This window comes from Chiroxiphia lanceolata, chromosome 7, assembly GCF_009829145.1.
Source record: "Chiroxiphia lanceolata isolate bChiLan1 chromosome 7, bChiLan1.pri, whole genome shotgun sequence".
Classification (NCBI taxonomy): domain Eukaryota; kingdom Metazoa; phylum Chordata; class Aves; order Passeriformes; family Pipridae; genus Chiroxiphia; species Chiroxiphia lanceolata.
In genome coordinates this window covers 5,819,425-5,842,548 of record NC_045643.1, presented here as the reverse complement: position 1 = coordinate 5,842,548, position 23,124 = coordinate 5,819,425, and the positions used below count along the sequence as shown (strand labels likewise).

The 23,124-nt window shown below is 40.5% G+C and overlaps 1 protein-coding gene across 1 annotated transcript in view; it reads left to right on the top strand.

Annotated features, from left to right (window-relative positions):
• Positions 1 to 23,124, top strand: part of ERBB4 (erb-b2 receptor tyrosine kinase 4) — a 610,912-nt gene that overhangs the window by 476,333 nt on the left and 111,455 nt on the right. The window contains exons 17-19 of the mRNA XM_032693564.1: positions 12,202 to 12,334; positions 15,014 to 15,136; positions 16,595 to 16,693. Coding sequence (XP_032549455.1) covers positions 12,202 to 12,334; positions 15,014 to 15,136; positions 16,595 to 16,693 — 355 coding nt within the window. The remainder of the gene's footprint in view (positions 1 to 12,201; positions 12,335 to 15,013; positions 15,137 to 16,594; positions 16,694 to 23,124) is intronic.

Here is a 23,124-nt window from a genome sequence, read left to right as displayed (position 1 = left end):
CCAAGCTTTGGTTAAATATAGTCCAGTCATGACATAATCCCTGATTTGTCAATGATATGAAGTTTTTCTTGTAATACTTGAAGGAAAATTGTCTGAAATGCAATCAACCTTTTGAATAAGCAATGTGAACTGTTTCCTCAAACAATTTGTCTTAGACTCCCAATGCTCTTCCTGTGACACAGTGTGTCCTTTGAAAACACAGGACATCAAAGCAATACACCTGTGTGTTGTTTGCCTCTTAAAATACTCGCTTGGATTTTTGTTACATGTTATTGTACTTGCTGTTCCATTTTAACTCATAGTTGCCTACTTGTAATAAACCTCATGATGTTTATATATGTCACTGAAATTAAGTAGCACAGAAGCTTAGAAGGCACAGAAACTGTAAAAAGGAGAGGTGACAGTGGAAAAGTAGAAAAACAAAAGGACAGAGGATGTGTTTTCAGTTTGTTGCCATTTCTTTTGCTCCAGTTAATGCTGCTAAGGTTCAACCAAGTTAGAATCTGTAGGTCTGATGTCATTGGAGATCATGCTGAAGAGGAGACAAGACACTGTGATGCCTACTCTTGGCAATATAGCATGTTCATCTGAAAATAATGCCAGGAGCATGGACCAGGATATACAGATCCTGTGGGTTGGTTTGTCAGCAGCAAAGAAACTGCATTGGCTTGGCACACTGGAGGGAAGAGGACTAATTCCAGTCAGGCAGTTCACCAACATGTCAGTGGACAAACCAGTCTCTCCAAATTCCCAGTAGGCTTGAATCAGCCCCTGGGATATTTTCAGGTTATGTCAGTGGGCTCTGTATCAGTGGGCTTTATTTTGCCTTGCTTGATCAAATAACCTTCCCGAAGAAATTGTGTGAATTTCAGAAGTGAATTACATCTTTCTCTGCCCCTCATGGGCCGATGGAGGGAAAAAAGACAAGGTAAAAAGTATTCCTGCCTTGAAATGGACTACTAGTTGTTAATATGTGTAGTCTCAATCACAAAGATAATAGGATAATAGACAAAGAACAGATTGAAGAAATAATATCCTTGCTTTAAAATAGTCCCATATCTGGTAGAAATCCTTTTCCCTCCCTCGTGGCAGTGATATCCTCTGCTTGTAAATAAGTTGGATGCAGTCTAAGTTCAGTGCTATCTTACCATTTCAGCTTTGGGTGAGCTCTCTGTACTTTGATTTCCTGGGTCAACCAGTGAATCAGGCTACAAACGCCAAACTTTGTGGTGTTCGAGTCACTTTTTAATCAATGGATTTTTAAAATAAGAGAGCATTTTCCAGAAAAATTCCAGTAAGAAAAAGGGTACCCTTAAGAAAGCAAGCCAAAACCTATAGCTCTAGCAATATATTTGTGTGTACTCTCTAAAGGTTTCATCAGCCTTTTTGTGCTGTTGATGACTTAAATATTCCAAAGACATTTTTGAAGTGGGATGAGAAGCATTCTTTCTCTTCCTTACAACAGAGGCAGGGGGGAAAAAAAGTTGCCTTCTTTCTCCTTTTTTTCTTGAGCCCTAATGAGCTTCAAAAGCTCTCAAGACCTAAAATGCACAAAAGTCAGCATCTGTCAGACATCCACTGTCTGACAGAAATGCTGGTACCTAGGTTTGAGGTCACAGGGAAAGGAAGGGGTTTGTGGCTGAGAAAGGAACAAGGTGGTTTTTAAGCCAGCTCACTGTTTCCCCAGATGCTTGGCCTGCTCTCTTCTGGGATTTCAGCAGCTGTTGAAAGATGAGGTTTTTAACATTTAGAAGCTGCCCAGATAAGGCAGAATCTTCAGTAAGTTCAGTAATGTTCCATCATACAGAAATTTGGGAGAAGGAAGAGCTGTTTTACTAAATGATCATTTTCCTTTATGTGGGCCATACTGTACTGCAAAATAATCATAATAAAACAGCTGTTGGAGAGTGTAGGTTACCCTGAGCAGTACCCTCAGCATGGACACAAACTGCTTTTCCAATCCAGTCACATCTGTGACTATCGAGATGGTAGGAGGTTGCTGTGTACATAAACACAAAAAAAATCAGCAGCAGAGCTGAGAATAGTTGATGAGGATGATACTCACAAAGGCTGGTTTCCCTTGGCTTGCTTTACAGACAGTGAAGTGGAAGAGGTTCCTTGGGGTGGCTGTGGAAATGGAGGAGAGGAGTGAAAGTGGGTGAGTTCGGAGCTTCTAAGATGAACTTTTCTTTTTGGAACGGCCTCTGGGGAAAGCACTGGCAGTGGGATGATGACTAGAATTAAGAGGAGCTGCAATATATTCCAGGGTTTCCCTCTGCTTCACTTGGTAATTTAAGAACTACTGGGAGATGACTGATAAGTTATGGACATGGAAGAATTTTTCAGCATATTATCGTACAGGAGATAATCCTGTATAAGCCTATGTCAGAAAGAGAATATCAATTTTATGTGAGGGGTTTTTTTCCCAATAATCAAACGTGATTTTCTAATGATTGATATAATTGTGTAGGATGTTTAGACAGTACACTATCTATATAAAATTATAGTGATAAATCCAAAAGCAGCATCAGGCATACTCAAAGAAATTCCTTATACCCTGCTCTTTATTTACCTTGGATTTTCCTCAATATTTATGGGCACTGGCTGAATTTATTCCCTGCTATGCTTCACAAAGATAACTTCTGCATATTTAGAACTCAAATGATGAGTAGCTAAAATGTATGTTGAAGTTAACAGCACTGTGGCCATTACTAGCATTCTAATAAATGTCTCAAATGATATTTTTATAAATACATTTATGCCAGTGCAGAATGAAGTGTTATTATGTTGAAGTGTTACTATTTTGATTTCAATTTTGAAGGAAAGATTTTCAATTGTGCATATGTATGAATGTATGTAATACATGAATAATATGTGTATTTACAAACACATCCTACTACAAGCCCTCTGTGCACTCTAATCTCAAACATAGGTCCAAAAGACGCTTTAGTGCCACCTCTTGTTAAAAAAACCTCAGCTGAAACCCATGTAAGCTCTTATTACAGAACAAATGATTGGATATGATAAAAAACTTCAGGATCAGGAACATAATGTGACAGTTCTGTTCTCATTAGTTTCTCATGTCCTGTTTTGTTTTCATAGAATCCCAGAAGTGACCTTAAGGATCATTTTGTTCCAATCCCCTGCCACAGGCAGGGACACCTTCCACAAGAGCAGGTTGCTCAGAGTTCCATCCAACCTGGCCTTGAACCCTTCCAGGGGTGGGGCAGCCACAGCCTCTCTGGGCAACCAGAGCCAGTGCCTCGCCACCCTCAAAGTAAAGAACTTCTTCCATATATCTAACCTAAATTTCCCCTCTTTCAGTTTAGATGTTTGAATTTTTTTCCCCTTTACCAGTGTCAAGTGCTGCACTGACTGCTCCCTCATGTGCAGGGACTTGTTCCCCTTGGAGAGGTGGTCCGGCAGAGGCTGGGGCTCACTTAAGGGGCAGAATTTTTTTTCATAAAGAAGAAACATAAAGTTGTGAAAACTGCAGAGAAGGGAATCCAGGATAGAATGTCAGTCTTGGTCCCCAAATACAGTCCTTGAAGGTTCCTTACTGTGAAATACTCCTGGAGCTTGTGAAAGCAAATGCTTGTTACCCCATATCATTCAAAGCTGAAACAGGAAAGAGTCTAGGGGTCACAACCACTTAGAGAAAATATCTGCTCTGTGCTCTTTAAATCCTCTGAACAATTGCTCTCAGAAAAGACTAGCATTCCAAAAAAGCAGTCAAAAGAGGCAGGTATAAAAATAGAGATCAATGCATTTGCAAAAGAAAGACGATGATTTGTGAAGTAAAGTAAAAATGAAGGGCATGTGGTAGAGAAAGCTTCCTCTTGCAACTCCTTAAAGGTGGACAATCCATCTATGTAGTCTACAGGTGTAGTCATGTATGGGTTTGGATACTTCTTATGCTGAATAGTTCAATTTCAGAAAACACTTAACTAGAACTGAAGTGAATTACAAGCACTTTCCACCAGTGGGATTAGGAAAGTGTTAAAAAAGTCACGGAAGGAAGAGCACCATATTCAAACAGTTTTTCTCCTCATTTTTTTTTTTTAAATCCTCCTGAACATTCATTCATATTCTTTATTCTTTATGGTTTGACCCAGCTTCCACTGAATGTTTTGGCTACTTACTGATTTAATATGGGCACTACCAGGTATTTCTCAAGTGATGTAACATGCTCTGTGGTACTTCTGGATTTGACAGTGAATGAATAGCAAACAGTGCCACCAAAGTAGTTTGTTTCTATTTGAGAAAAGCATGTTTTCTTGATTAGTTATTTCTTGATTAATTATTTCATGTGCACTGACATGATGAGCCAGTTGACTGCCACTGGTTGCAGAGAAGCAGGCATAGTTGACTGATTCTAACCGGAATTCTTTATGCAGAGAGAAATTCTTTGAGCTAACTTTGATAGTTTTGGTTTCAGAGCAGTCCATCTGTGCCTGTAGTCATTACAGCTCTAGTTTCCTTTGTTTAAAGCAAAATATTACTCTTCCCAAAGAAGTTGGGCAATATGACAAGTTTATAAAAATGGTTGCTCTTTATAAGATGAACTGACTTCACCTGTGAGTCCGATCTAGGGGGTTTAACTGGCTTCGTGTCACAGACAAATCAATCTACTTTATACGGGGCCTGACCTGGCATATTTTAAAAAGAATGCTAATCTGTTTGCTTAAAGCACAGGCCTCAAAACAGAATAACCGTGCAAATTCTTAAGAATAGCATTCCTTTTTTAAGTTGAGGCAGGAAAGAAAAATCTCAGCCTAAAAATAACAGGGAGTGCAAGAGTTGTTATTTGGGCTTTTCGGTTTTACAAGAGAGACGCCCATAAAAAACCTCCATATTGATGCTGTAATTCCAGAGATTTCAGTAGTCATTCCCATTCAGCTGTTAACAGGGAGTTAAAATGGAGAGTCCTTGGTAATTTATAGTGAAAACTAACAGTGGTTGTTCTGAATTATGCCATTCAGATTTAAAACTAGTTTTAAAGAAATCTATTTGCACTGTGTGTGCTTAATGATAATAAGATGTCTTAAATCTATAATCAATACATAATAATGTCTAGAATGCAAGGTTGTATTAATTTTCAAAGCTATACTTAATATTTTTTCTTTATCCTCATTTATTTTTCTGAGTGAAATGAGGACTCCTACCTTCTTAAAAAAAAGGCATGAGTAAGACATACTTTTACAATTTAAGGGATGCACATAATATGTTTGTGTCTTGTTGGTGTTATATTTTCAGTAAACAAAAATGTGTGAACAAAATATGTCTAAATCTTCAGTAAATGATGTCAACATATGTGAAACATTTTGATATATCCTAACAGCACATCTTGGCTGGTGATATGCTAGAGGAGGAAGGTGTGTGCACTGTCACCTAGAGACTGCAAGTGTCTGTTCTGTACATGTTGTTCTCATTTGGCAAAAACAGTGAAAAATCTCTAGGCATACAGGTAACTTGATTGTAGTGATCTAGAAATGTCCTTAAAATGGTTGCTTGAGGAAGGCTTTGATATAGGAACCAGTGTGGGTAAGGAAAAAGCAATTTTGACAATAGATATCTGTTTGTCCACATTAGCCTTGGCTGAAATCAAAGCTGTGTTAGAAGTTTAGTGATGTTTAACAGTTGAGTAGACCCAGATATAGACTGCAACTCTGAGGTCATTTTGCATATTGAAAATTTGTGGCTAGTTGACAGTTTGCCCATCTCTGGATTAAATTGAAGTGGGTAGTAATTGTGTAACTGTGAGATCAATTGTGAGTTAAAAGTTGTGTTAACAGTAGATAAAAACTCCTAGTCTGTACATAAATAGTGATGTTTCTCAGTATTCAAATGCCCTCAGATTAGGTGGAGGGAGGGGGAAGGGAGCCTTGTTCTTGAAAAAAAGAAAAATAAAAAACAAAGCACATCTTGATGTGAATAACATTAGATGAATCCTTCCCACCCTGAGGAGCTGCGTTTCACGAACACCAGTCACTCTGGAAGCTGTGGTTGTAGATCTCTGCCAGGGTGTGCTGCACAGCAGAGGGAAGCTATTAATATACACAAATTTGCTTCCCTGTCTGGTTGTTTATCTCGTATGTTTTAAATACTCAGATTATCGCTCCAGGATTAGCAGAATCTGTCAGATCTCTAAAAGGGCAGCTTCAAAGTCAGCTGAACCCTCCGCTGATGGAAGGGGTGAGGAATGCAGAATGTGCGAATTGTCCATGAGGAAAAAATAATGCCTCGATAACAAAGATTTACAAGAAGGAACTACTTAGCAAATACTCAAGGTTGTAATGAATCCTGTTTGGATATATAGATAAAAACTCAAAGGAGGGAAGGTCGAAAGAGGAACTTAAAGCCCTTTAACAGTTTGGCTTCAAAGCTAAATTTCTTTATGTCTCATAGTAGGTGGGTTAATGCCAAAGATATAGAAACAGGTGTTCTTTGTCAGCTTTACTCCATGGACCACAACTCAATTTCCTTCCCTGCTTCTGCTGAACTCTCCAGTCAAAACTGTGAGATGGTGTACTCATCTAAGTCAGTAATTAGGCTTTAATACCTGCCTCAAGGCACCATGGGGATTGCAGATGTTCTGATATTTTGGAGTGGACAGAATGATATGAGCCCCACTGTTGAGCATCCTTGTCTGTCTTGGAATGCTAACTTTGAATGCAATCTCAGTTTTGGTTTGTGGGAGTGGGTGTTACATGTTTCTAAATATGAAAACACAGTACACATTGAAAAGGAAACAGATATTATTCATTTCTCGTAAGGGAATACTTGAATCTTACTTTCAACTTTTAGCCACAGATACACGGTTTCTAGTTTAAGATTTTCACATGGTATGATTTTTTTTTTTTCCCTCCCACGGTCTCCCCTGCTGTTGCCTTTTCCAGTTATTAATTGGGTATTCTGTCTTCAGCTGAGGGAGGTGTGGGGGATAGCAAATTAACTATATGCAGTTGAATTCTGATTCAGGGCCATATTTCTTGGACTGCTAATTCTGTTTTGATGAGCATAAAAGTCCAGAAGCACCTAGCAGAGATTGTTTCCATACTCTGGAGTAGATTTTCAGTGTATAAAAGAAAACAGTGGCTATACCAGGAGTTTCTTGTTGGTGGGTTAGTGATGGAGCTTAGAGAAATGTGAGGTAGGATCAACTTTTGGCTGTCCATTAATTGTGCTGAACAGGCTGGACTGACATACCTACCACTCCTTGCTTGAGTTTAGCTTTTCTGAGCCCTATCAGGCCTCCATGCTTTTAAAAATGACTCTTAACAGGATGGGGGTTTTTGATAGGGAATTGCAGGCACTGAGGTGGTGGTGAGGCAGTAACATAACAAAAATGTAAGTGGATTAAGCCCTTAATGCCGTGAAAGATAAGGAGATTTGTGTGTCCAGCTGTCTGTGAAGCCGAACTGTTGGTTAAGTGCATATGCAAAAAAGGATTGGATTAAAAAAACAAAATGGGAGAAAGTTTTGTGCCTTCAGCAACATCTCTGATCAGTGCCACCTTGCAGGGACCCGTGTTGAACAGCTTTACCAAGCAGAAAGATAAATAGCTGGTTAATGAAATTCAATCAGGGTGTTAAATGTAATGATTTCGTGCTTGCACTGCAAGTCTGAAAATAGTGGAGAAATGGTGCAGGAGAACCGACAGTAGCAGCAGAAGAGAGAGAAAAAGCAAACTCAGCCTAGCAAACATAAGTAAAAATGCTGTAGGTGACACCCCAAAAACCAGGCTTAGTAAATACTCTACATATGTTTGGAAGCAGTGGTGGGGTGTGCACTGGTGGTACCAGGAAGCTGTGATGGCAGAGACTGGTCGTTTGGTTCTGGAGCAAATAACCCATGGGGCTGTTGATTTTGGGGCTTAGCTCAGCAGCAGAGTGTGGAGAAGCTGCTCAGTGTGCAATCACATCCATTCAGGGCTGAGATGTCTGAGTCTGAAAGCTTTTTGATGCAAAGGCAGTGGACTTGAGAGTGAAAGCAACTGATCACTACTTGAGTGGAAAATAGAATTTTTTCTGTATTTCACTTACTTATTTAGCATTTAAATATGTTTATTCCTTTTCACTTCCTTTTAAAGCTTGCTTAATAGTGTGTTTAAATGGCGCCTCCTGAAAATTCAGGTATAATATTCAATTACAGCATATTTTGCACTAAAGACTAAAATGCTTGTTTGGTGAAATTATTGAAAATTATTTACTTTTTTTCAATTCCCTAGTAAAGATGATGAGATCATTCTTTAAAAGTCAGTGAGAGTTGACATGATGGATCATAAAGATCCATTTTGAGCCCCCCTTGTACTTTATAAAAAATAAAAGGGCTGCAAGGAATGTGTAACTTCCTTTTATTTTTCTTCACTAGTTATTATATCTCCTTTGGAACCATTTTCTTATTATGACCTATCATGTAAATAATATTTGGACCATTTTTAGCGTACACAGAATCATAAAACTAATTATTTGCTTTGACAGCTATTATGCTAGTTATTCATATGCACTTTAAAGGCAAGTTCTCCTGCCTCTTTTGTCAGTCTGTGGTTCAGTGATGTTTTTTTAAAAATTATATCATAGAATCATAGAATCAACTGGGTTGGAAAAGACCTCCAAGATCATCAAGTCCAACCCTTGATCCAACACCACTGTGATTGCCAGACCATGGCACTAAGTTGCCACATCCAGTCTCATCTTAAAAACCTCCAGGGATGGTGAATCCACCACCTCCTTGGGCAGCCCATTCCAATGGCTGATTACTCTCTCTGTAAACAATTTCTTCCTAATGTCCAACGTAAACCTCCCCTGGCAGAGTTTAAGACCGTGCCCTCTTGTCCTACTGCTGGTTGCCTGGGAGAAGAGACCAACCTCCACCTGGCTACAACCTCCTGTCAGGGAGTTGTAGAGAGTGATGAGGTCTCCCCTGAGCCTCCTCTTCTCCAGGCTGAACAATCCCAGCTCCCTCAGCCTGTCCTCACAGGACTTGTGCTCAAGTCCCTTCACCAGCCTGGTTGCTCTTCTCTGGACCTACTCCAGCACCTCAGTATCCTTCCTGAACTGAGGGGCCCAGAACTGGACACAGCACTCCAGGGGTGGCCTCACCAGTGCTGAGTACAGGGGAAGAATCACTTCCCTGGTCCTGCTGACCACACTGTTCCTGATCCAGGCCAGGATGCCACTGGCCTTCTTGGCCACCTGGGCACACTGCTGGCTCCTGTTCAGCTTCCTGTCAATCCAGACTCCCAGATCCCTCTCTGTCTGGCTGCTCTCCAGCCACTCTGTCCCCAGCCTGTGGGGCTGCAGGGGGTTGTTGTGGCCAAAGTGCAGGACTCAGCACTTTGTTGAACCTCATCCCATTGGAATCAGCCCAACTCTCCAGCTTGTCCAGATCCCTCTGAAGAGCCCTCCTGCCTTCCAGCAGATCAACACTCCCCCCCCAGCTTGGTGTCATCTGCAAATTTGCTAATAGTGGACTCAATCTCCTTATCTAAATCACCAGTAAAGACGTTAAACAGGACTGGGCCCAACACTGATCCCTGGGGACACCACTGATGACCAGGCACCAACTGGATGCAGCTCCGTTCCCCACCACTCTCTGGGCCCAACCCTCCAGCCAGTTCCTAACCCAGCAGAGAGTGCCCCTGTCCAAGCCATGGGCTGCAGCTTTTTCAGGAGAATGCTGTGGGAGACGATGTCAAAGGCTTTGCTGAAGTCCAGGTAGACACATCCACAGCCATCCCCTCATCCACCAGGTGGGTCACCTGGTCATAAAAGGAGATCAGGTTGGTCAGGCAGGACCTGCCCCTCCTAAACCTGTGCTGACTGGGTCTGATCCAACCTGTAAGTGCTGCATGATTGCACTCAGGATGATCTGCTCCATAACCTTTCCAGGGACTGAGGTCAGGCTGACGGGCCTGTAGTTTCTCAGATCCTCCTTGCAACCCTTTTTGTGGATTGACGTGACATTTGCCAACTTCCAATCACCTGGGACCTCCCCAGTGATCCAGGACTGTTGGTAGATGATGGAGAGCGGTTTGGTGAGCTCTTCCACCACCTCCCTCATCACCCTTGGGTGGATCCCATCTGGTCCCATAGACTTGTGAGGATCCAAGTGGCTCAGCAGGTCGCTACCTGTTCCCTCCTGGATTACAGGGGACTATTCATCTCCCTGTCTCTGTCTATCAGCTCTGGAAGCCAGTTGTCCTGAGGACAACCTGCCTTACTGTTGAAAACTGAGGCAAAGGAGGTGTTAAGTACCTCAGCCTTTTCCTCCTCTTTGGTGACTATGTTCCTCCCCGTGTCAATCATTTATACTGTATGATTGTTCATACACTATAAAAGTGAATTAAAAAAATTCCTCTTCTCAAGAGTGTTAGTTAGTACAAGCTCCATAGAAGTCTTTTGATGTCCAGTGTTTTTCATAATTGCCTATTAAAGAGTTTCTTGCATCAGCAACATGGAAAGACAAGCAAATGAAGAGGAGCATTGTTTTGGATGGTTATGCCAGGTCCTTTAATGTGAGCTCTGCACTCAAAATCACGCAGTAACCAGTGGGGTTAGAAAGACCCTGTGTCTTAAGACCAGACACGCTGAAGGAGGGATGTCTCTGCCAGGGGACTAAGTGGTACTGGACCTGTGCTTTGCAAACATCATAATCCATTTCCCAGCCACACAACATTCAGCTTCCGTTATTTACAGGCTTTAGAGTTTCCATCAAAAAGTGTTGTGTACTGTCAATGTGTTTTCCCTGGGAAAACATGATAATGGTGCTTTAAATATGATGCTTGAATACCTAGTTGTGGTAGTATGAGGCTTTCTCAGTGGTGATGTAGACACATCTTCGTATACCAAACCAGGTTAGGTGGCACTGCTTCCCACTGCTCTGCTTTGTGGAAAGTTGTAAAAACAAGAATAAAGGGTCAGATAAATCAATTTACTATTTCTGTGGAAGAGTCCTTTAAATTTTTAGTAGCTGTGTGGTACGTTTTTATTAATAGGCCATAATGTACCTTTCATCATCATGTGATATTTCCACAAGCTTGACGACAGTTAACCTATTTCCTGTACTTACCAGACAGTGGTTTTGGCACTGTCTATACTCTGCAGTTGTCATGCTGTCTCTTTTTACCCATCTTTCCAGCAACTGTTCTGCCATTGTTGGAGGGATATTAAATTCTCTGAGTGTGTTTTTGTTGGTAAGTTGTTGGTATGCTGTGAAAATGCCTAATTTAAGGTATTGATTTGACTTTTTCTTTGCAGGGAGCCTGATTTCTCCACTGCCTGTGTAGGTGATCTCCAAATGTAGGCACCTAAGACAGAGTGACTCTCTAAGACAGTGCTTGTATAGTATCTACTGTGATGCCAGCCCTTTATATCTTATCACTATAGAAAAACAAATTAGTAACTGCAGCTCATGCTGCTCAAGAGCCTGGAAAGCTCAAAGGAGCTGAAGGAGTACAAAAGGGACAACAGGTCTTGTGCAGAAGCTGAGCCTTGTTTGGCGTTGTTCACAGGAGTTTTTTGGTTCCAACACACCGGTCTTTTGGTTTGGGATTTGGTTGTGCTGAAAAGCCACAGCAAAACTGGGTGGGTGCAGTCATAACCCCTGACCAAAAATGTTTCTGTGTAGTAGTGATGAACCAGGAGTTCCAAGAGGGTAAGTGGTTCTCCTGTGGATTATATTGTTCAAATATAAATATCCTCTACATGAGGAAGGCGTACAAGTACAATGCAACCAGATTGGTCTATGAAATTCCCTCTGACTTCTTCCATACTCAGGAAGGCATATTATATTGGTATTGGGAATTTTTCATTAGTTTTCCCCTAAATTCACAAGCCTGAGTTAGCATGGGTGGAGCCAAAGAGTCAGCATAGTTAAAGCTCTTGCAGGAAAATGCAGTACCTGTATCCTCATTTTGCCATTGCAGATTTGCTTTTGCCATCAAAGTGCATGTTGTGTTTCCTTGTCCACACGACTCCTCACATGTGCATGGTGGTGTGAAAAAGAAGTTGAATTGGTATATTGATTAAAAACAAGCAGTCATACCATATAGATTAATGTGTTTGCTCTGGCTTCCCATTTGGACTGGAATTCTGGTCATAAGGCAGTAAGCTTTCCAGGTGACTGTGTTTTATGTACCCAACCATTCTTTGGTCTCTCACCCTACCTAAAAATAAAATATCTGATTCTGATTGCTAGAACCCCTCTGATTGCTGCGGGAGTTATTGGTGGCCTCTTCATCATTGTCATTGTGGGCCTGACATTTGCCGTGTATGTTCGGCGCAAAAGCATTAAAAAGAAGAGAGCACTGCGAAGATTCCTGGAGACCGAGGTGAGAGTGCGCTGCTTCTCACAGATTATTTGAAAAGATATGCAGGTCTGTTCTGCTTTTTTATTTAAGATGTTAAGGTCTTCAATCCAGTTACCAGAGAGATCTGTAAAAATCCTTTTGTTAACTTGTGCGGACTAAACTAATGGAAAGAATGAAGCTATTTCAATATTCTAGTTTTCTGTACATATATAGATTCATGGCTTCGGAAGACTAAAAGAAGTTCCCCATGATCACAAAGGCATGTTCCACCACGTTTCTGAACTCACATTCTGCTCTCAGCTGAACATCTATCCTAGTTCATCAGTACATTTAGCAGTTCTCATGATTAAATATTACAGGTTCTCATTCAGTGTCTACTTAGGTCAACTTTTAAGACTAAAGTAAGTTCCTTCAGCAAGTTCTGGTACAAACTTAAGCTCATCAGGAATACTTAAATGCAGAGATTGTCACTTACTGTTGTTCCCAGTGCCTACAATGCTTTTGTGGTCCAGATTTTGCCAAGTCTGTAGTCATGATCAGTAATAATAATGTATTTTATTAAGACAAGATACTTCCTGCAGCTTAATCAATTGAAGTTCACAGTTCTACTGGCAAAAATATGCAGTGGAGCTATAGCAGAGTGCTGTGCCCACTTCATCCTGCTCTTTGAAACATCAGTAGTGGAAGGGCAATCTAGGAAGTATATTTAAACATAACGTTAAATTGTTGTCTGTCAGCTACAGCAAAGGTGATTGCTGCAAGTCTTCTCAGTGTCTCAGACCTTGAGACACTTCGCAAATTATAATATTTTTAAATTAGAGTCCCTTTTTGTAAGATAATAAAGTTTGGGAATACTGTTAGCTAGTGAATCTTGAGTAAGGCTTTATTAACAAGGCTGTTTGCAGTTCTGTTCCAAGGGTCCTGCTCCCACTCTTCTCTGTGGTAGAGCCTGGGAGTAAACGATTTATGCATCCCCAGTCTGTTTGCATAAGTATCTTTATGCTTGGCTAGAATTTGTATTGCTTGGTAAATACTGTTCAGCTGTATAAAAAGCTTAACAATATTCATTGCCTTTAGATACATAAATCTTGCCATTGTATCAGCTCCTACTTAAGCATAAATTATTTTAGCAGGTAGTTCTCACTGCATTTGGGAAGCACTGACTTTGAAGTCCAGCTATCATTCTCCATTTTGTCAGATAAAAACTGTGGCTGACAATAGTCCTTAGGGACCAAGCCTCCTACTGAACATGTGGGGAAGCTGTTGTCTTGGCTTAGAAATTGAAGATTAAGTCGGGAGCAGCCCAAGATAAACACACAAGCAACATAGCTTCAGGTGAAGTCTCTCTCTCTAGCTGGAGACTATAATAGACCTATTCTTTATGTAGATCATTCTCCATAAAACTCTGTGAGCCTTTTTTAGGTCTCCACAACACACCTCCACTTCTCCCTGCCATACCTGTGTTGGTGGACTGTGGCACAAAAGCTCTTTTCATCCTTCACAAACTGAAACTACAGAAGTATGCTACCAACCTGCCTAATTTTCTTTTACAGTAAGCCTTTCTTTTATGGTATAAGTACTGGACATCTAAAGTGGGAAAGAGGAGGAAAGAGAAATCACTCTAAAATCAAGTGCAGCTTGCAGATTATTTCTGTGATAACCTGAATTGTTGCTGTTTGGTTATGTTGTGTTTTCTTACCCCATTAATTTCCAAATACTGGTGTTTTTACCTGAACAAAACTAATTAATCTGATCAACTAATCAAGTAGTTCATTATGCTCTAAGGCCATAAAAGTAGTTCTCAAACTGCAGAGCATGATGCATTTAGCCTTGTCAATAGGCAGCTTTGAAATGCTGCAGTGGTTTCAAAACAATTTGAGTAGGAGTAGCCATGAATTATTTTCCTCATCCTGTAAAGGCAAAGGCTGTTTTTCATTGTTTAGAGTATTGTCCTTTTCATGTATTTTTAATTTATTTTTAAAGAAGCATTGTTTTTTTGGCAGAGATGGTATAACACTGAGATCTGAGAGCATTTTTAACTGAAGGTGCCATTGTGGCTCATTTACAAAGTTTCTTGAGACATCTTGAACAAATTGTTTAATTGCAGTGAATTAGTGGCTGTTATAAATTAGTGGTCTGCTATAAGGTGTTTTCTCCTTAAAGCTGTCCTCTTCTGTGGTAAAACAGAAGTTCAAAAAAATTGTCCCTTGCCCAAAACAGAATAAGAATGTGATGAGCCATTAAGTCAGGGCTATTAAAAAGAAATATAGTCAACTTAAAAGACACTAAAATGGGAAAAAATAGAATGTGGTGCATTGATAATAAATGCTATATTTCTGTCATGTAGAAAATATTTCTACTGCCTCCATTAGCAAAAGTCCTTGGGTGTGTTATTGTGACACCAATTCAATTTCCAGTTCATAATTCCATCATGCGATTTCTGGTGGAAATTATTACATGTTGGCTGAGGACTTGCTTTTTCAGGTCTCTTGGTTTTGTAGCATTGCTCATTTGCTTTTGAAGGTGAGAAACCCCTCCACAAGTTGGCAGGTCAGTGGTCAACAGATCCCCACCACTGTCTTGTTAGATCCCCACCACTGTCTTGTTCCAGCATTTATTTGGATTGGTTGTTTTCAGTATAAACTTCTGATGGGTCTTCACATTTACAAATATTTAAGATTGTTGCATCTTCCTTCATAGCTTGTGGAACCCTTGACTCCAAGTGGCACAGCACCCAACCAAGCACAGCTTCGAATCCTAAAGGAAACGGAGCTGAAGAGAGTCAAGGTTCTTGGCTCTGGAGCCTTTGGAACTGTATACAAGGTAAGAGTCTTAACTATACAGCAAAGAGTTCCCTCATTTAACTTTGGAACAGTCAAGTTCTGCACTGCAGTGAAGCACCCCATCCCATTGATGGGTTCATGAGTCCTACATACCTGGGATAGACAGGATATTGGAATTATGTGGGAGAAGCGCATCTCCAGGCTCAGGTGTTGACTTAAGTTTTAATCAGACACGGAAACATTATTTCTTGGTGAGCAAAGGCATGTCAGCCACAATCATTCTTGTGTACGGGAGGGCTACACAGACAGGGCTGTCTTGCTGTTGGAGTGCAGTATCAGAGTTTGTCATTCTGTTCTTACATAATGGCTTTGCAGTACACTTTTGGAAAGCTAAACTTTGTCTTTCATTTGACAAGTGTCACATCAGTCTTGTAATAGTAATAATACTTTGTAAAATGATATCATTAACTAAACTATAATACTTCCTGCTTCTTCCATTTAAATAGAAAAGATGAGTTTTGTAAATGCACCCTTTAAGCAGGATGTGAGTGCGGAAGCCACAAGGGAAAAGTACTTCTGTTAGAGATTTATTTATTTTTTAAGATCTGTTAGTGGTGTCCAAATCTCAGAGGCATGAAGTCGGGTTTATTGGGCAAGTCAAACCACTTACCCAACCCTTTGGGAGCAACCCACACCTGCCAAATCAGTGTGATAGGTCAGAGCGCAGAAGGAGGACAGACACTCATCTGTCTTCAAACTGGGAAGGAAAGGAAGGAAGCACAGACCAGGTCACTGTAACTACAAGCTCATGGGAATAGATTTATGAATAATCAGTTTGAATATACTTAGATGATAATAGAGATGGGTACCTTGAGGCTGACAAGAACACAGGAATAGTCAAGAAGGATGGAAAAGTAACCAAGACATACACAATTTGTGAATTTTAATTTTAAAATTTCCTTTTTAGCCATCTGAGCTTTTAATTCTCTGGTATCAATTAATTAGAGAAATAGTCCCTAAATGTTTCACTCTAAATATATTGTTCTCAGGGTGTCCTGTTCCTGCATGATGTTGTGACCTGGTGATAATCAGTTTTGGAAGTTTCCAGATAGCTTCAGAGTTGAGCATCAGAATCCAGACAGAAAATCCAGATTTTTGTTCAATTTTATCTGAATCAGTAGTCAGTGGGAAAAGTACATCACTGACGATGTTGCCATTACTCTTTAGAAACCCTCTTTTGGAAGGAAAATCAAAGGGGCTTGATGAGGACTTTCACTGATACAGCATGGTTCATTTTACATCAGGGTTTACTTTTGGTGCAAAAAGTAGTTTTTTGGGATTTGTATTATTTTTATAGCTTTGTGCATTCTCAGTTCTGAGGTTCATAACTGATCTCCATAATGCATCAAAAGAATGCATCAAAAAGAACTGTAACTCCTAAATGAAGTTTCTGATTGTTGTCTTATTAGTCTTCTCTCACCTTTTCTTCTTTTTCTAGGGTATCTGGGTCCCTGAGGGAGAGACCGTCAAGATTCCTGTAGCCATTAAGATCCTTAATGAGACCACTGGTCCGAAAGCCAATGTGGAGTTTATGGATGTAAGTAAGACATGATCAGTGTCTTGAAGTTTGGCCAGGGTTGGTGGGTGGTGTCATTCTGTAGTCCATGGAGATTAGAAAGAGGAATTCCTGACAGTTTTCTTTCCTTATGTTTAAATACCAGAAAGAGGCTTTTACACAGGACCTGTAAGGTCTGGGTTTTTGATTCCAAATGTCATGGACCCCCTCAGATATTTGGAGTCTTCTTATAAATGGTTTTCTGATTGGTGTAAGGCTGAAACTCCTCCATCTCATGTTGTATGTTGTATGTATACAACATATTGTATGTTCCTGTAACAGAAAAGCTAGAGACACAAGAGAAGGAGTTGCAGGGAAGCATCTTGCCATGCATGCAAGTATCTACTGGCACAGAACTCAAGGAACATAAATTTATCTCAGTTCTCTTCTGCTTCACTGTTCTGAGAACTAAACACCAAGAGTCTGAGGGCTGTGAGCAGCAACAAAGCCTAACAGGGAGGAGGGTAAAAACCTAAAATATGCTGGATTTAAAAGCCCTTTTGCTTTAGTAATCTGCAATACCATTAATAAGAGGTCAAGATCATAATTTCCATTAATGTTCTGTGATCACAGTGACTGTGTACTCAGTTTTCAGCTCTGTGTCAAGATCAAGCCTCATTGACACCATGAATGTCTATATCCTATTCCATGACAATTTTTTGACAAGTCACAGGAAGTTGTGCTTTTTTGTAAATCTCTCTTGTGAACTTGAAAATTACATAGGACTTTTAAGTCTTGCAGATCTGTTCAGCGTATAGACCTAATTGGGTTAGCATTAAAGAGACTGTAATCCACAAGGAGAATGTACAGTTATGGATTCAGCTGTTTCATGTGTGAGTTTATAGGCAGTTGAAGGAAGGCTGTATAGAGGAAGGGATTTCCTGTGCTTTTGACAGAGCACTGCACGTTTTTGTTGATTACGTTCATTTATTATTATGCACAATAATAAAAAAAGGCTATTTCAGCCCTGTTTAAAAGCAATAAATTGCACCAAAGGGATAATTAGTATCAGCAGTCAGTGATGTAGGTTCCAGCCTAAAGGTGAGAGAATGTTATTACTATATGAAAGTCAGTGGAACTGAGCAACTTGCACCAGCTGAGTCTGATCTGATAAAGTAATAGTAATATCTGCTACTCTGATGCTGATTTACCTTGAAGCACTCTACAAAGAAAACATAAGGTTAAAAGGCAAATTTGCTTGTGTGAGGTTTCATAGTTTAGCTTGTTCAGCAGACCACAGTTCCCTCCAGTGTCCTAACACCTGATAAGTGGCTCAGAAATGATGGGGGGTTTTTGGCAACTCTAGAGATTTGTAAGGTACAGTTACACTAGGAAAGGTCTCTCTCTAAATTAGAAGTTTCTCATGAGCCTCTGACCCAGTGGTAACAAGGTGAGAGAAAAGTTAAAGTTGTTTTTAGTTCCTGAGGTTTAAAATAACCTTTAATTTGTTTTTAATCATAATAAAAGAGAATTGGACTTCAGAATTAGCTGATGCAAGTGACAATAAGAAGAAATAATAAGGTTTTGTGTCAATGCTGGTTTTGATATATGTACAGTGGCCTGTAATCCTTTGCTGTACTGCATGGGTGAAGAAGATGATTTAATTTCATTCTTTTGAATAATTGTTCATCCGATCCTGCCTTCCTTGCCTCCTAACCCAGTCATTTATTTCCTGAAACAAGCTACATTCTGAAAGAGTTGTTTATGGTTTTAATGTGACCACTCCTCTCTGTCCCAGAAAAGACATAGTTCTAAATGTTTAAAAAATTGTAAGCCATTTCAAGGAGATAACTTAAATATCTTTCAGTGAAGAGTACGAGTAGAAAAATGTGTTTGACTCATTCACACTCCAAGACTTTGGTCAGTACAGCTATCCTGATAAAACAGAATACAGTTTACTGATCTTACTTTATGAGGAACATTTAAGTGTATGTATGGAAAAAAATACATCAGTTGTACTTCACTAAGAAGAGTATTATGAATATGTTTTAAAGGTACATGGGTGGCTAAATGCTGTTATGAACGTAGTGGGGTTAGGTCTTTCTCAAATAAGGGTCTGACATGTTGGTAGGGAATGGGAAGAGGAGATTAGTGGGAAGGAGGTGTCATTATATGAGTCACACCCTTGACTTTCATTTTTTTGTCCTTGTCAAGTACAGGTGTGCTTCTGTCAGCAATTACTTCTTCCCTGGATTGTGAATGTCCTTGTGCTTGCAAGTAATAGTTACCATTCTTTTAGAGAGGCTCTGGAAAATGGAAAACCTTTGGTAAACGGTGATTTGTGTACAGAGGGAGCACTTGGGACACTTGAATGTCTACAGAAATAGCTGGTATAGATCCTAGTGGTACTGTCCATAGCTCTGGTTAAAACTTCTAATGTTGGCAGAATGCAAGTCTAAAAGTGCTCTGCGAGCTCCTGAAATTCTGCTAAATGTTATGCTGAAAGAGTAAAGAACAACAATTTGGCTACTGGGCTGTCATTTGAGCACCCAGAACACCCGCTAATGGATCAGTAATGACTATAATGATATAATGTGTGATATTAGACCTACTAGGGCCAAATGCCTCCCACCCGTTCCCATCAGGGGTTGATTGACCATCATCAAAAAACACATCCCTTATTTGGAATTTTTCTTTATGGAGTTGCAGCAAGTCTTTTTTCCAGGCTTTCTCCACACATTCTCAACCAGCTCTTTTCTTTTGGTCTGCTCCCTGCGTTCTTACATAGTTTTTATCACTGCAGCAGTCCATGTCTGTTACAACAATGCAACCTGGAGTATGCAAAGTAACCCAGACTGCCTTCTCCAGGGCAGAACCAGAATGTACGCGTGGGCTTTTATGGATTTGTTTTCACCACGCTGAGGATGTTGTTACAGTTTTGTAAAATGTAGGTTTACATTTTTTCCACGTGTTTCTGAGTATGTATTATCTCTGGAATAATTTCGGAGTCTAAAATACTTTCAGGTGTTGAAACGGTTATGTGCTTAAACTGGAGGGGTATAGTTTCTCCTCCCTACTTGGCTGGTCACACCTCTTGTCCCCAGAAGGGGGCTGAAATTTGAATCCAGAGTGCAGGTCCTCTTGCTACTGGTCTGCCTGCAAGTGTGCCTGGGAGGGAGTCACCAGCAGACACAGGGGTATTAGGAGGGAACTACATCCTGCTCCTCACCCCAAGGCTGGTAACAGAATTAAAGAAGGGCCTGAGTTTTAGGCAGGGAAGACATGCTTGTACTAAGGCAAAAAGGCAAATATGCAGCTAAGAGGCTACTTGACAGTGGAATAGGGACTTATTTTAAAGCTCTGGGTCAAAGCCACGAGCTGCCCAGGTGTTTTACTTATGTCTAAGACTCCAAAGTAATTCACCATGGAATATTTTGCAAAGCCTTGCAGTTCTTTAATACCTTGAATTCGCATAAAGAGAAGAAGCCACAGACTTTTCACGAGACTTCTTTTTATTTAGTAAGAAAATAAGCATTTTGGCAAAAGGTTCACAGAAGTAACATACAGCCAAGGAGAAGCATTTCACCAAAGCACCCAGCGCATGACAACCACAACTTAAGTAAAATACAACCCATCAGTTTTAAGTTACCCACAAGAGACTAAGAAAAGAGTAAAGGAAGAAAAAAGATTAAGAAAATAAAGAAGGAATAAAGAAAGAGGTTAGAATAAGAAAATTGTATAGCTGCCACTGAGAGGTCACATGATGATGGCAGAGAGTTGGCAGTTGCTATTACAATAAGCAAAAAACCAGGAGTTCTATCAATATAGAATCTCCGATCTATGCAGGGCACCATCTTCCACTTCGTGAGTCCTAAAACTGCAGGAAACCAGGAGCCAGGGAAAGAGTTTGTGAAATGAGTCTGTCCGTTGCAGTGTTTAAAACAGTTCTTTCACCTTCATCCGTGGACAGAATTCTTCTTTGGTGAGGTGCAGCACTACTTCATAGATTCTTTGCTTATTTAATAATAACACATAACTTAAAAAAACCCACCATCATCCCTCCCACCAACCAAATTTCAGGGGAAATTTCAGGGTGCATTGTGAAAACAATTTCCCTTCCTCAGCCTCAATTTATTTGACTGTTATGATAAGTGATAAGTCAAGTAGCCATTGGCCTCATCAGATGGTTTAACATCGAGCCAGATGCCTGACTGGTAATGTAATAGATTCTAAAGTCATGCTGCAGTTGGAGAGCATAGCAAACAGCCTTTGAGGCTGAAAAAATAAACTTGTCTTGAGGAAACAGACAGCTGATGTCAGTCTTCCCTCTCTAGCCCTCTAAGACCAATGTTTCCAGCAAGTGATCCTGTGAGCTCTGATTCTGTCCAGGGTTTTGATCCACTTACAAGTTTAATCTATCCTCTCTGAACTTAAATGCTCCATTATCTGTTAGGAAATAATTAGAGGCTGCAAGCACAAGTCAGCATACATAGAGTTCCTTAGGAGTCCCTGAGCTCATTGAGATGAAGACAGTTTGACTGATGGTGGTCAGCTGATATTGGGCCAGGAGCTAATAATAGAAGGCAGCGCTGCTTAGCTAGGTGAGAAAGTTAACTTGGGAAAAATTAAACTGAAGGGTTTGGGATTTATGGTTGGAAATAAATTTCCCATTCTCATTTGTTTCCTGGTAAGAGAGCTTCAGAGGCAGTTATTTCTTCTATGGTTTTATAATTAAGATCTAGGGGCTTCTTGCCTTGGCCCGGACTCAGTGCAGTTTCCTTCTGTCTGTAGCAGTAGTGTTCGGTGTGCAGGAGAGAATTTGTCACACAAAGTGCAAATATGTGACAATGACCTCCACCAGGCATGCAGTAAACAAATTAAAGCTGCATATAAGGGGCTGATACCGACATCTTTTCTTTACATCTAGCCTAATTAACTAAATTAATAAAGCAGTCAGATGTGCTGCAGAAAGAAACAGCTTTTTCTAAATTGTCTTATAATAAAGACAAGTCCTTGACTTGAGGATATCAGTATCAAACTTATCTTCAGTTCAGAGGTTTCAAGAGAAAAAAAATCATATAGCCACCTAGCAAAAGAGAGTTTTATCTCCTGTTCAGCTGAAAACCCACAGAGATATGGATAGGTCTAGATGCTTTCTTTGTTTCTTTGGGTATGTCTAGATGCCACTGTGGGAAGTACACTGGAGGTACGGCTAGCTAGTCAGGTGGGGAAGGTGAGAGAAGGCTTACCTTTTCTTGGTTTCCACCACTGGCATTAGACTTTGGGTTCTTTCCTTGGCCGGCAGTGGCATTCACAGAGCCTTTGAGGCTACAGACACGCTCTGTGGTGTAGTTTCTCAGCTGACACAGATGCATTTGCACTCAGTCTCCTTGTAAGGTGCTGCCTTACGTGACTATATAAGTGACTGGAGAGATATTTTTGTCTGTCCCTTGATTATTTTTAATTCCTTGTACACATCTCATGCTACTGCCTATCCAGGTGTTTGACTCAGGTCAGACCATGTAGATGCTTCTGAAAGTCTGAAAAGATGTTAGTACTAACAGTAGCTGGATCCAGACACCTCACAGTCATTCCGCTGACTGCCTGGCTGCTTGGGAAATACCACCAAGTTCATCTTGAATCTCAGTTTAAAGGGCAATTGTAGGAACAAATGAAATCCTTTTCTTCTGCCGTCATTTATGTAAACATCCTCCTTTCCAACTGGCATTAGGGGTCTGTGTCAGAGCTGCCTGGCACTGCGCTTCAGCTGCAATTCAAACAGGTTTTCGCTCCATCACGTCAAGTTGCTGAGGGTGGGGACAAGGGGTGACCTAACTCCTCTGATTGTAGACTCCCTTTTGTGCAGCCTCCCCACTCCCACTCGCACACACTGTAAGTATAAGTAGAGCCACTTAGGAGGGGGAGCTGTTTGCCTGTCAGTTCCAGGCATGGAAGGAAGCTCACTGTGATTGCAATTACAATTTCCGACTTGTCCAGAGATGCCAGAAATCAAGCTGTCCTTGAGAACACTGCATACCATGCACAGGCCCCGAGAGTGATCAGCCTTTACAGAAGCTGGAAATCTGATCACTGCTGAAGGTTAACTGCTTTTAGTCATCTGAAGAGTAACTGTTTCAAGGCTACATTTCTGTTATTTCCATCTTAAATAATAATTTCCTCCTGTAACCTTTTATTTCAGTAATTTTTCCTTGCATAGAATGAGAGGGTAAAATGTGTGTGTATGTGCAGGGGGATGTTAATTTTCCATGTGCAAGGGCAAGTGGCTGCATGGAGAAAATATAGACACAGAAAGGATGAAGTATGAGCATAGACAAACAAACCAGGGTGTTTGGAAACAATTCTGCTGGCATAACACTCTAACTGGAAAATACAGTGAGGGAAAGTGAGTTGGCTTGCTACTGGTGATGGGGGAAATCTGAGCTCTAGTGAAACCTGTGAGAGCTGTGAATTTG